The sequence below is a fragment of the Exophiala spinifera genome (assembly GCF_000836115.1).
Source record: "Exophiala spinifera strain CBS 89968 unplaced genomic scaffold supercont1.1, whole genome shotgun sequence".
NCBI classification, from domain to species: Eukaryota; Fungi; Ascomycota; class Eurotiomycetes; order Chaetothyriales; family Herpotrichiellaceae; genus Exophiala; species Exophiala spinifera.
Genome location: NW_015622513.1, coordinates 2,210,552 through 2,224,887, shown reverse-complemented (window position 1 = coordinate 2,224,887; position 14,336 = coordinate 2,210,552). Strand labels below are relative to the sequence as shown.

Genomic DNA, 14,336 nt, shown 5'->3' with positions numbered 1-14,336 from the left:
CTCGGCAAGACCACGTCCGAACGTTCTAATAAGGACGGCCATGGTGAACCTGTCGCAAACGCCAGAGGCATATTGCTCAATTCTGAACATCATAAATGTACACAAGATGGACTCAAACACCTCTCCCCGAGGCGACTGATTGTCGCCACGGTTGCGGCGGTCATGACCGATAGAGATATTCTCCTTTCCACCCCTCGGGTCATAGGCTCGTCAACGGAATATGTATGTCGGCAAAGACACACCCTCATGCTCCTCCGTCACCTCAAAAAGAGTACGCGCTCGGCCGTCGTAACGTTCATCCCCTCGGTTGAAATCTTGCAGCGCAAAGCCGGTTCTGATGCACCCAGCCATAAGAAACGAAGAAGGAAAAAAAAAAAAAAGACAGTAACTCATCAGTAGACCACAAACCACCAGCCAGCCAATCTGGCAATTAAACTCCTGCCAGCATAGGCTCGATTCTTTTGAGATCCCGGTGTCGTTGATTATCTCCTCCTCTCCCACCTGGGGTATCTGTCGCGAAAAATGAAGTGGCACCGCACCAATGCATAGAAGCACGGCGTTCGAGAACAGCCCTTATGTGCACGATTGCAGCCAGAAAGCTATTCATAAGCCACTTAACCTTGCCGCTGGATCGAAAGCTTTAATATTGACGTTGTTGGTAGACCTGGCCCTGTTGGGCATAGGGAGAATTGGGATAGTTGCCGTAGTTGCCCATCTGCCCATTTCCTTGTGGATAGACCATTGCGCCCTGGGGCTGTCCATATTGTCCTTGAGCATGTCCATCTGCGGACTGGTAGCCAATGGGTGGCAGTGAGGGTCTGCCCCCATTCTGTTGATATCCTTGTCCAGGAACTTGGTGCGCGTCTCCGGGGGCGCCGTCCACTTGGCTCGCTTGAGCAGCGGCCTGTCGTTGTCGCTCTTCCTCAGCTTTCCGAGCATTCTCCTCCTCCTTCTTGCGGGCCTTCCACTCCTTTCGGATCTCCTTGAATTCTATCCAAATAGTCAGTCAAAGTGGACATTCAGAAACAGAACAGGTGCAGCTGTGGCTGAACTTCCGCAACGGGCGACTCGGAAAGAATGCTCACCTTCTGGCGTTCTCTTTGTGCCATGCGACTGCATTGTCACATGCGCATTCAAGTGGTTCAGGGTACCATATGCCTTTTCGCAGCCATTCCAGCCGCACTTGTACATTCTTTCAATCTCTTCGTATCGTCGTCGGGGCCGCTTGTGCTGCTGCGCACCTGGGATTGGGACAAATGAATAAACCTGCGTCTTGTTAACGTCGCGCTACCAGACGCACATAGATGACGGAAACCTTACCTGGCCCGTACGAGACGCGGCGGAGGTCTGCGGCGGACCTTGGACGCCTGGCCCAGGATGCGGATACGGTGCAGGCATGCCGTGTTGCGGCGGATACCCCCCCCATTGCTCGTGGGGCGGTCGCTGCTGCATGTACGGAGGGTGCTGAGGCTGGTACGCGTGTTGCATATTTCCATCCTGCGGGTATGGCGAGTACGGAGGGTAGGTCGGGCTGGCTTGTGATATCGAGGGATCTATAGGCACGTCCGAGTTAGATTTCACGAGGTGGGAATTTGCGGTTGGGTTGCCATTGGGCGCTCCCTCTGGCAGGGTCATTGACGGACTTGTTGGTTGTGCCATTGTTCCTACAGCGCCTGGATGTGGTGGCGTGTGAGAGAACTGGCTGTATCGCAAATGCTCTGGTGGGAACCCCGATGAGCGCGCAGACGACGGTGTCAAGCCGTAATCCGACTGCGGCGTGTTGTTGCTCGAGATGGTCGCGGAACGTGGATCTTGGGTGGTGTAGGTCGCAACAGACGATTGATCTAGCGACACGACTTTCTCAGAGCTTGCTCCGTGAACCTTCCAGTGATGAAGCTGCTAACCTGACTGCGCGTATTCCGATGCTCCCCTGTCCATCAAAAAGGACTTTCACTGCGCACCGCGTAGAGACCGGTCGTGGTGAATGCACGAGACAGTGGCTGGTAGAATGTCGCAGTGATGCGAAGGCGCAGTGAAGGTAGTGGATGACAGCAGTCGCGCAAAGGTAAACTGTCTAGGACCGCAAGCTCGGCCAGCAGACGTCGATAGGACGAAGCAATCCTTAGATCGAGCACCGGTGTAATCTTTATTTTGAAGGCTCTCCAGGCGAGGATACGCACCCACCCACTTTGGCCTAATTGTCGGCAAGGGTGGAGAGAGCGTGCGACTCAGGATATGGGTCGGGAGCAACAAGCGTTTCTCTGCACGAGGCGAGTCCACCAGATCGGTCAGCAGTCGCGCAGTCGCAAGGAAATGGGACAGACTGATCTCGAGCAGGGGCAAGAACCGGCCTAACCGATGGGGCGAGGAAGCGGTTCGAAAATTGAGGGTTTAGTACTGTTTCTCGCTGAGCTAGCAGCAAGCTCGGACACTGGCGAAAGCAACGTTACTTTCTTCGAGATGGCTCGAGGGCCCGAGCTAATAAAGAAAGAAGACGAGGGCCGATGGGGGAGCCAAACAAGCTTCGTGCCTGCCACAGGTGATACTTGTTGTGAATGAAGGTGTTCGGGCCACCACTACACTCGCGCAAGGGTCTCAATGGAGCTTTCTTTTTGCCCTCGGTTGTGTTTGGCTGTATGATGCCCGGACTATTATGCAGCTTGATTATTCCAGGTTGATTTGACAGGGAAGTTTTCCTTTGCCCCCCTCCCCTGGCCGGACAGGAGGACTTGACCGGGTTTGTTGCCTCCACCCTGAAGAGCACGATCACAGATGGCGAGAGCACCTGCTGGACAAATAGTGGATCCAACACGGCGCTGACCAGGCTTCAACGTGCACTTCCCTACCAATGAAGAGTCCTCTTGTGGTGGAGACGGCGGTCCTTCAGCAACTCTGTGACTTTCGCTCTTCGGCGTTGGAGAAACAACCCGCTGACGGAGCGTGGGCAAACCTGTTGTGGGTTGTCCGTATGCTTTCGGCAGCTGTCTGTCGATTCGGAGTCAGGAAGAAAATTGGGAAGGTTTACGTTAAGCCGAGGGTGAAAGGGTGATTAGCGTAGCTCTTGGACAGGGACTAGCTGGCGGCAGCTAGCAGGGGGGCGGGTTCAGAGTGTTGTGGTCACGGAGACCCACGTCCACCTTAGGTTCGGTAAGAGACTTTCGAGGGGATGATTATCTGTTGTCTCGAAAGTCTTCCTTCCTCTTGCAGGCGGCAGTCACAGGATGCGTGACGTGCGCAGGCAGAATTTCACCGGCAGGTGGCAACAAAATGTAACGCAAAGGCGATGACAAGTGAGATGTGGTTCGCTGGCGAGATACGAAGCGTTATCAGCCCGCGTTGTCGGTCGAGAGTTCGATGTCGGCGAGAAGCCACTGCTGCGCGGGATAGGCGGGTACGAAACAAGACGACTAGGAGCCAAAAGCGAGATGTGCAATCCTCCAGTTCAGCCTACGCTCTGAGCGGTAAGGTGTGCGTCGCAGTCGTGAATCATGCACCCGAGGGCGGAAATGGAAGGTTTTGGCACGGAATGCGATTCGCTCCTCGTAATGAGCACGACTAAGAGGAGGATGGGTGGTTGGGGAGGGAGCAGGGATGACGCTTGGTGCCCGCCGTGGGCTCGTGGGAGGTCGGAGGCTGGAAGATTGGCCCTCTAACTGCGCTCGCCGTAGAAGGGCGAGAATCGGTGGAGTCGGGCTTTGACGACAAGGTGAAGGTTGTCGAAATAATGGGTCGATGATGTGGTCGAAGTGGAGAGAACTGAGGATGCGAAGGGGAGATTATTTTCGCAGCAGGGACGCAGGCACCTGGTCGCTTGGGACGTTTTTGGATGCGCCTCCGAATGGGCGAGGGTCTGAAGGGGAAGTAGGCACAGCAGAGCCTGTGCCCTTACAGAGTACTGGGTACCTAGGTAATGGTGAGTGCAGCGCAAAGTTGGGCGAGCAGTGTTCCGGCGGTACAGCACCCACTGAGCCTGGTCTGCTGCTTTCGACAATTACCCAGGTGGCCGTAGTCAAGCGAGACCCTCCTCTTCTGTCGAAGCACTACTGTACTGCAAGTAGTCCTATTGTATGTACCTTAGCTGGCGATGGGGTGAAGTAGTTCGTGCAACTCTTTTGTTTTCTCGATTCCCAGGCTGCTGGCTCGTCTCGTATCCTTGCGCCGGAGGCTTTTTCGTGCCAGAGGGAGCGGCACTAGTGGGAAGAGGAAAAGTGCGCGGGTGCAGCTCGATGGCGCAGAGTCAGTCTCGCAGAATCCAGTGCTTTGCGCCATGGTTGTGCGCTAATCTATTTATGGCCCTCATGTGCTTCTTGGCATCAACACACGGCGATTTCCTCCTCGTAGAAGGCAAGGCACACGGACTCGGCACACCACTACTCCGGAATGCAATCATCCCCTAACACTCTCCAGGGTGTGAGGGACCACCAGCACAAGCCCCTGCTTCTCAAATCATTGCTGCTGCTCCCGTGGCGATTTGGGAATTGTCACCTCCGGACGGCGTCCTCTCGTTCAATGCTGCGGATGGTTGACCCGTTGCCGCATTCTCGTCCTCGTCCTCGTGCCGCTGTATCCACCCCTCCGTGTCTCAAACCCTGCAATCACTCTCACTCACACCACCTTGACCGAGACATACCGCAGGGACGCCCGTGACGCTCACCGCTGGACCACGGGCGTCGGTCGCCTGGGGACCATGGAGTCCTTTGTATGCGAACCCTCACAACACCAACCACCTGGTCGTCGCCTCCGCGCCGAGCAGCTACAACACATAGACAGTACACAGTAGGTCGCAAGAGAGGTCAGTGGTGAGCTTTTTAGTGTCCCACGAGGGCGAAAGATATCTCTTAGCTTCACCTTCCCCGGGATTGCCACTCATGTCCACCAATCAATATGAACAAACCCGCTACCTCAATCGTGCTTAGTCTGGCTTTCTCTTCGCCGTGGTTCTGAACTCTCGTGTTCGTCTTGAAAGGGACTTCCGCCAGAAAAAAGGGCTTCTGCGATGTGCCTACAGCAAAGTTTGATGATAGGGCTAGCTGGCCTAAACTGGCAGGCGTGGGATGAGAACTACTATCAAGCAGGACTGCAACTCCGTATACAATGAGAACAAGTCTGCGGGCGTGCTGGAGGTCTTCGGGAACTCCAAATCTGGGCCGAATCATCCGATACCCTTCCCGAGATTGCTGAGGCATTCGTCCAAGGTCGCTGCTGAGGTCGTCAGCCTCATCCAACTATAACGCACTATCGTATTATTGTTGGTTTAGTCTATCAACTGCTATGCAGGTGTCCCGCTCTGTCCAGAGTGGCGTCTGTCTCAACATTTCACCCGTCTCTTCGGAGGTTATGACTCAAGCCAGGACCAGCAAAGTCGAATTCTGTCAGTGGACACCGTGCCAGCAACGATCTTCTTGGGGAGAGCCTAGGCGGAATGATGATCATGTCACAGTCTAATGGCGCCTGGACCAAATGATTCTGGGCAAACCCAGATAGCGGGCTGCGACTGCGGCGTGCTCCAACTTCATTGCTAGGCGTCAAGTGGTGCTTGGGCAGCGAAGTCGTGAGTAAATCGGGCTTGATTGGTTGTCTCGGTTTGATGGTCGAACTGCATTGATCTTGACACTCTGGATCCGTGCGATTTGAACGGAATTGCAGATGGGCGCGCCCACCTTGAGACCTCCAGGGAGAGCGCATCATTGCCGTCTGGCCAACTGAGAACGCAAGAACTTGACGACAAAGGTGACATGCAAAGGTGACAAAGGTGGTAATGTCGTCCCAAGGGCCGTGGTCACCCGCTCTCAAGTCATGAGCCGTGCATGACCTCAAAGCCGCGATGGTTGGTCAACTGAACTACAGCCAGGGTTGGAATGGAGAGAAAACAAAATAGGGGGCCAACTTGCATGGGGACTGGAAATCATCCATCAATCAGGCCAAAAATGTGACCCCATCAAGGTTCTGAAGCATCCACGGAGAGAAGCACTTTCAGGGTGACTGACCTGATTTGGAGAGTCGTCTTAGGAATACTCTCCAGGTCGGCCCGATGCTTACGAGCCATGCCGCGATTGGATTCTGCAGAAGGATCTCTCGATTTACGGGGTGCGGAGGACCATGGCAGAAAACAGGCACCCTGCGCGACTGCAGAGGGATTTGGATCTTTGTGTTTGGCTGTCCTTGGAAGCAATAGTGCATACCCTGCGATCTGGGTCACTAAGTTATAGCGACCGGTCTCGACACGTTTAGGGTACCATGTTGTCGGTCACCAGGTTTTCACTCACTCACCGGGCGCACCAGCGTCGGGTTCAAACTGGTTGGTGTGAAACAAGGGGACTGTCACCAACTCGCCGGCTGCTAGTGTCTCTACTTTCGAGTCTCTATTCGTGGTGGGGATGGACGTCCTCGTCGATCCGAGGAATGGCAAGTTCCGCTACCGAGAGAGCTTCTGGGCGGTTTACGGAACAGCACGTATTTCCTGATCGAGCCCAGACGTGGCTCGTCGACTGCTGAACGCAGGCAGTCATAAGCGAGCCCTGTCTCGGCTACGCCGCTTCTGCCATTATGATAAATTTATCCTCTATGCTCCCTGATTGCAAGTGTCAGTCTGGCACAGCACGTGCCTTTTGGATTCTGCAGCTCGCAACTCCTGCACTGGACATGTCGGAAGGCTACCCCTAGGGCATGTCAGTGGCAGACACGGGGGAAATCGTGTGTCTACTATACCTCTTCGAGACCCGACAATCATATGCGGGAAGAAAGAAAAACGGACTCGTTCAATGGAGAGTATCAGACCCAAGATCTTCACCCCCATTTTCCCGGCCTGCTTCAACTCGGTTGCCAAAAGCAAACCTCAATACCATCCGCACCCACTTCCATGCGTTATCGTTCGCCAAACATGATACGGATAATCTTCTTCCCGCGTAAGCCAGGAAAAGTCTATCCACCGCATGCTTTCCAGCGGTGACCCTGGTCTAAGGTCACCAGAGCCCTACCTGCCGCCCTCCTCTACCTCCGATCTGCTCCTACAGTACCTCCCATAGGCTCATAATGCAATCTTATTCAAGCAAGATGCAGATACACACATCTCCACTGCGAGTCCTTGAACCCTGAGCTCCCGGTATCGGTCTGCATGTACATGGCATGCTGCAGCGAAGTTCTGGCCGCAATTATCCCACTCCAAGACCACTGCAGGTATCAATCCTTGGGCCGTGAATCGGAAAACATGAAACGCGCCGATTGGATCGAAGCTGTAAGAGACAGGGGCATGCCTGGCGGACACAAAGTGGCCCACCACAGAGCTCTTTGAGGATCCCGCCTTGTAATGATCAGGCTCGAGGGTCTGGTAGCGAGGAAGCATTCTCTCGTGCGATCACGAGTGACGCATGTGTTACTATTGTCTACTTATGGAGGGTACCTACTGTAATCACAGCTCGCTGCCCAGCGCTCACCCCCAGTCTGTTTGAGACACCTTGTTCGCCTTCTGCATGGACTTTGAGTAAAGAGCCTGCAAGCTCTTTTTTTCTCTCTCCCCCGGATCCTTAGTGATTAGAGATAGACTTCAAAGGCTGGACTAGTCAGTGGGAGCTTGTCCGGCACATGGTCTGGTCCGGAGAGTGTGGCGTGGACACTCATACTCGTATTGGACAATGGACCACTCCAACAAACACCGGCGATCTCGAATGCATACCGAGAAGGATGGACGAGCACTGTCCTTGACAGCTGGAGATTTGCTTCTCAGTCTGTTTCTGTTCGTATCACTTGAGTGGGAAACATGAGGGTTGGAGTACAGTAGTGTCGTGGCAGCAACTGTGAGTCGAATGCATCCTTGTTGCTTGGGGTTTTTCATTAAAGAAGCGGTCAATCAACGCTGTGCCTTGAAATGCGGATCGGATCAACGCATGTCGGCCCTGCTCCCGATGCGGGATGGTGTCATGATGCATTTTTGTATCGTACCGACGGGGCCCTTTTTTTTGTGCCCAACAGCACGAGGCTAATCATACTGGTTTCCGCGAATGCAGGGCTTGATGACGACGCGAATTCAGAAAAGATTGCCCTTTTGAAAAGAGTCGCAGGTGTGCTGCGCCCGAGAACCCTCGTTCTGCTGATCCTGATGCACTCCAAGGCTCAACATCTACAGTATGTCATGATTACATGATTGCTTCGCCTTTTCATACCTAGACCCCTTTGTTTCGTCGCCGAGCCCGAGACTCAGACGGGGCCATGGAATCATTGCACTCGAGGAACATCTTGGAAGCAATGGCAGTCGTCTGAGAATCAGGTAAGACAAGGTTCTGTAGGGAGTGCAAACTAGCACCTTCAGACTGGGAAAATAGCAGCTTGGGCTTCCTGACCTTCCAAAGCCCAAGAGGCTCGACGCTATCATACTGTACTGTAGAGTAGAAACGAAGTGCCGTGGGTCCACTCCAGCGCCCTCAGCCTCCTGGTCATTTTTGCGGCAATCTTTCTTGGCCGAAGAGCCTTTCGGTATGGCCCTTCGCCGAATATCTGAAGACAAAGATTAGTGCGGTTTGGCAGGATCAATCCTTTCTGGTGCGCCGCCCCTTCGCAGGCACCTCATGCAGCCACGCAGCTCGAGCTATGCCGAAGAAGAGTATACAACCCGCGCTTCATGTCTTCCCCTGTGCTGCTCAAGGCGGATTTTTATCGGGAGGCTCGCAGGTCATCCTGCGGAGGGCCGCGGTGAGACCTCACAGGCATGTGGGAGAAGGACGGATGGATTCTTGTGGCTTGCAGTTGTACACACCACGGGGAGTCGTCGAAGGTGGGTCACAACCCTGAAGCGACGGCAAATCCCATTCATTCACCCATCGAGCGCCTTACCTCACCAGGAAAGTGGAAGAGTCGTGCCGCTAGTGTCGGAGTTTAAGGGTTGCAGGGCAGAGGAGGAAGATGCAGCCCTCAAGGCGCCTCGACAATCACGATAATCACGACAAGTCGCAATTTGAGGACGCTAAGGCAAGAAAGATGGGTCGGCTTCCCGTACTGCAAAGCCAGCCTACTCCACGAAATGAATTGAGAACGAAACTTTCCGTGGGGTGTCGTGTTGATTGTGCCACACATTAATATTATTATCGGATATCAGCCTTCAGGGCAGGGCAGAGGTGCGACCCACAAAAAACCTTCCGACCTCCACAAACTTGCCAACGAGGGCACACCACAGCCTGCCTTCTGGCAACATGGTCTCTGATCAGTGTGATCAACGATCATGCCTCAATCACACCTGGACGTAACGGACAATCGCGGTGATCCCCCTGAGGCTTTCCTTCCCGGGGATCCAGCTGGGCCCCCGACATCTCTGTGCCTCGGCGTACCGCGGGCAAGACCAATCTCTTTCTGACAACTCGAGCCCTTAGATCCGCAGTTACTTACGTACATTGTCAGAACTGAGCAACCTTAATCGACCGTTGTTGTTATTATCATCATGGAGGCCGCAAGAGCATCGCTTTTACCCAGGACGCCCCTTTTTCCCAGAAGAATCAAGACTTTTTCTCTCGACGATCATGAACCCCTTCGGCTTCCCCTTGGCGTGGAACTACCAGAAAGGGCCAAGTCGACTGCATTTGTTCTCAGAAGAGAGAAAAAAATCCTAATTAGCTGTGACAGAGATGGGATTAGTCCATGGACTACAGATCCAAGGTCTGTGCACGCACGTCTCCCACAACTTCCCTCTCTCCCTCTCTATAACGTGCTTGAGGTAGACACGACGTAGGGAGGCATGAGCACAAGCGTCGCGGAAGATTTGTTGATGGAGACAATTTGAACGCATTTCCAAAGGTAAAAGCCCCGACACGTATGACACCACCGAGACACAGAGACGCAATGACAAGCTATCCTTGCTTGGTTGGTACATGAGGTATCGACGGCGATGCTCCCGGCCTGCGCTACTGCCATCGGGATACCAGTCAGGCAGGTCCCGATCCTTTTCAATATGTAAGTACATCTCTATCCCTCGAGGAGGAAAAAAAATAGTCCTCGGACCACTGTACCTACCTTTCTGTCTACCTAGGCAGTCGATCAGTCGGTCAGTCCTCGTGACTAAGTTTTCTGCTATCGTATCCTCATCGTCATCATCTCCTCCTGGATCAAATGGATCGTTATGAAGTACGCCGCAGTAGCCAGCTCTGGGTAGCCAAGGCATGTAGGTAGTAGCTAGCTAGCTAGCTAGCTAGTCGGTACCACTGGCACGGGCGATGGAATGGATCAATCTGGAGCTACGGAAATTCATTCCCCTTAGATCCAAACGTTCATCGAAGGGGAATATACGAATATTTTAAAATGTTCAAGGCATCACTGTATATGGTTCTGTACAACACCATTTATCATAGATACTAACCTAACCTAACCTGACCTCACCTCACTTGATCGAAACTTACCGACCTCCGCGTCCTCAGCTCTTCTCGTTGTTTCGTCGTGAGAGAAAATGGCATAGAGACACAGAACCTTGTAATTGAACCCTCGACCTTGAACGCTGAACCTGGAATCTAGAACACTCAACTCACTCAAACCAAAAAAAAAAAAAAGGAAAAAGGTAAATCGCAACTCGATCAACTTTTCATCTTAGACTTTCTTTTATCGGGCTCTTTTTTTTCCCCGGAAACACTGTCCAGGGCGGCAGCAAAAGAAGGCGAGAGTTCAGGCGACCAAGTGATAGATTAGCATCCCGTCACTTGAAGTCTCGAACCGTCTTCGAATCATGCATGCATGGGGGGTTTTGTTGCTGTCCGACCGCGGGTAAGAAGGAGGAAATCTGGTATATACTGTATATATATATATAACGTTATACATAAAAAAGAAAAACCAAAATGGATACGTCAACTCGGCTAAAAGTATAGTGATACTATAGTAGCGAACGCTCGAGACTTGCTGAAAACCAACACAACGACGACTCTCACCAACGCCGCATTGACGACGTGGACCAACCTAAGCTGCACCGTACCTACTAGTAGATACTACTACTAGGTAGAGGATTCCTTACATACCTACCCACGGTGGATATGCTTTGATGTGTTCTTGATTCTACCCCGCGTTCCAGATAACTGATCCAAGCTACCTCTCATTCAGGTGTACCTGATTGACTACCTGAGTTAAATCTTCTTTTCCCTCGTCCTACAACTAAAATATATACTTGGTACGGAGTACAACATCAGTAATATCAGAAACGTGGTGTACTGCCTTACATACCATTCACTACTCCGTACCGTGCACGATAAGCTGCTCCAACAAGCATTTTATACTATCCAAACTTTTGCTTGTTGGAGCGAGCCTCTTTCACGCCCAACATCAACGTCGACAATATATACAGTGGCTATGGTCTTGATATCGACTTGAATCTGCTAAGAACTATTCCACCAGTATTCACAAAAGCTGGTCGCTTCCATCGATACGCTACCACAATACGCTCCGTAAAGGACTACCCTTCACACATATACAGAGTACAATACAGAGTACATTACAGAGTACACGCTTGACAAAACAATCAGACACTGGATTTAACTCTTTTTTTCATGATCTTTGAATCAACGTACATATACACAGTGTTTTGAAGAGCAGTAGTTTCTATTTCTATTCCCCGCAAACAATGCTCAGGTTCATCGTTGTGTGCTTGTGCCATGTCAGATCTTGCTCTGCACTAACATGACAGCCAGGTCATTCACCAGCCTGTCACAATACCATTCCACGTACTGTTGATTGAAAGAAAAGGAACCATTCCCAGATCGAGGCACTTTCTTCCACTCTCCCAATGAATGTTGACGCCTGAACTCCAATGTGAATATCGACAAAGATCTATCAGGGTTACCCATAGGTTAAAAGAAGCCGGCAAAAAAAGAATGCTCCGTAATGCAAAATGGACAGTCAGCGCCGGCGGCACGTCCTATCAATCAGGTCACGAGAAGCACGATCCCCTCTACCAGCGGTTGCGGCCCAGCGGTGCGGCATTGGAAGCAGTGAAACCACCACGGCCACCGCGATGGCCGCCACGACCATATCCTCGACCACCACCGCCGCCACCGCCAGAGTAGCGCCCCATTTCCGCGAGACGAGGGTCGATGTTCTGCTTCGCTTCTTGCAAAATGCTCAACAAGTCGCGAGCTTGCTTAGCATCTGGTGAAAATGTCAGCGGCCCGCAAGGCAACAAAGTACGGGGAACAAAATACTCACTTTCAGTGGTGAAAAGTGTGATGGCGGTACCCATTCGTCCTGCACGACCGGTTCGACCAATACGGTGAACGTAATCCTCCGAATTGTTGGGATAATCATAGTTGAACACATGAGTAATGTCTCGCACATCTTGAAGTATAGGTTAGCAAAAAAGCCAATGGCAGTCTTACGAGGCGTTGGGGACCATATGTGGTCGTGTGAGCCGGAGATGCACATCACTCTCTCGTAAAACTCGGAGCATTATCCTTGTGGGTGTCTAATGTCCAATGTCCAATGTCCTGGTGTATCGGCATTCGTCTACGGTCCTTGGATGAGAATCCTGGATTTGCAGCTTGATGTGGTCAAGAAAAATGTTCCACAACCTACTCGTTTCAAACGTAGCAGACGTGAAAGCCAAAGAGCTGGAGCCTGGCAAACTGCAAAGGAATTCCAAGATTGTCCGCAGAAGGACCAGAGAGGGATCAAAAGCCTGGACCAAGTTACGTCTGTTTCAAAGAACGTAACGAGCAAGAGAGCGCGCACCATGTCACACGACGGCAATGGTAAGAAATGCAAAAGAAGAGATAAATAAGGAAACAAAGGGGGGGAGGGGGATTTGTTTGTTCATACCAATACCACGAGACGCGACGTCCGTAGCAACCATGATAGGGCTTTTGCCGTTCTTGAATTCGTTCAAAACCCAATCACGTTCGTTCTGTTGCTTGTCACCGTGAATTGCTGGACAGAAGTTAGCATTGCAAAGACTACCACAACAGGGGAAACTCACAAAGTGCAGGCCAGCCGTCTTGTCGAAGAAAGCGTGTGATGTCATCAGCAACACGTTTGGTTCCTGTAAAGATCAAAATCTTGTTGTTGCGATCTTCCATGATCTGCTCGAGATGTTTGATCATGCGATCACGTTTCTCGAATTCAGACACCACTTCAACGATCTGAGTAATGCGGCGATTGGCGGACAAATCCATGGAACCGATGTTGACTTGGATGAAGTCGTTCAAGAAGTCTGAAGCTAGCTGACGAACCTCCTTGGGCCAGGTGGCGGACCACATGCATGTCTGTCTGTCAGGACGAATCTGACCGATGATCTTTCGAATCTGAGGCTCAAAACCCATGTCAAGCATACGATCAGCTTCGTCGAGAACTAGGTAAGTGACACGACGCAAGTTTGTCTTTCCGGATTCGAGCATGTCGATAAGTCGGCCAGGAGTAGCAATGCATACTTCCACACCCCTCGAAAGATCACGAATTTGACCTCCCTTGGGGACACCACCATAGACACACGTGTTTCGAATGCGAGAAGACTTGCCAAACTTGGTCATTTCTTGCTGAATCTGAACCGCGAGCTCTCGGGTAGGCGCGAGGACCAGGACGATGGGGCCATCACCGGGAGCAAGGAGGGGCTGTGCGTTGATGTGAACAATAGCAGGAAGACAGTATGTCAAGGTCTTTCCGGAGCCAGTCTCGGCAATACCGACAACATCGCGTCCAGAAAGAGCCATAGGCCAGCCTTGGGACTGAATGGCAGTAGGTCGGGAGAAGCCTTGGGCTTTGACCTCAGACATAACATACGCGGGAAAGCCAGCCTCGTCGAAGGTTTCGACCGGGCGTGGGACATTTCGACCTTGTATGGTGATCTCCATCTTTCGGCGGAACTCGTCGACATCTCGTTGTGATCGATTTGTAACAGCAGGGTCTTCCTTGTAGAACGACTTCTCAAACTTGGGCAATGCAGCGAGGTCCCAGTGTTGTTGTTTTAGACCTGCACCCAAGTTGGACATTCTGTCACCACCGCCTCCTCCGCCAGAGTATCCGTTCGAGCCGCCATAACCACCCGAGTGGCCGTTCGAGTAGCCGTTGCTACCAGAGTAACTGCAAAAAGATATTAGTAATGGCCTAAATTGCGGAGGACCTGAAGGCTTGTTCGAGTCATCGCCCTGCGCAGTCGCATGCGCGATACGTAGGCTCATCCGCGAGCACGCCTTTCAGTACAAGATTCAAAGATGGCACACATACCCATTGGAATAGCCGCCGTCGCGAGACGAGCCATAGCCGCCACCGTAAGACATGAGGGGCGCCAGGTTGAAGTTTTCGGAAGTTTGAAGGTGAGAAGAGGCTCGGGAATGTAGAAAACTAGGAATTAAAAAACCTAGAGGAATGAGTTCACAAAGGTCAAA

At 52.1% G+C, this 14,336-nt stretch overlaps 2 protein-coding genes across 2 annotated transcripts; both read right to left on the bottom strand.

Moving 5' to 3' along the window:
- Positions 1 to 640: 640 nt before the first annotated feature.
- On the bottom strand, positions 641 to 1,938 carry PV08_00824 (uncharacterized protein; the record flags this gene model as incomplete). Its single annotated transcript, XM_016375189.1, has 4 exons — positions 641 to 990; positions 1,086 to 1,266; positions 1,321 to 1,844; positions 1,905 to 1,938. The coding sequence occupies 4 exons, from the start codon at positions 1,936 to 1,938 to the stop codon at positions 641 to 643; spliced, it is 1,089 nt and encodes a 362-aa protein (XP_016240465.1).
- Positions 1,939 to 11,911: 9,973 nt separating this feature from the next.
- PV08_00823 (ATP-dependent RNA helicase dbp2) lies at positions 11,912 to 14,228 on the bottom strand (the record flags this gene model as incomplete). Its single annotated transcript, XM_016375188.1, has 5 exons — positions 11,912 to 12,108; positions 12,166 to 12,294; positions 12,775 to 12,882; positions 12,932 to 14,031; positions 14,176 to 14,228. The coding sequence occupies 5 exons, from the start codon at positions 14,226 to 14,228 to the stop codon at positions 11,912 to 11,914; spliced, it is 1,587 nt and encodes a 528-aa protein (XP_016240464.1).
- Positions 14,229 to 14,336: the final 108 nt, after the last annotated feature.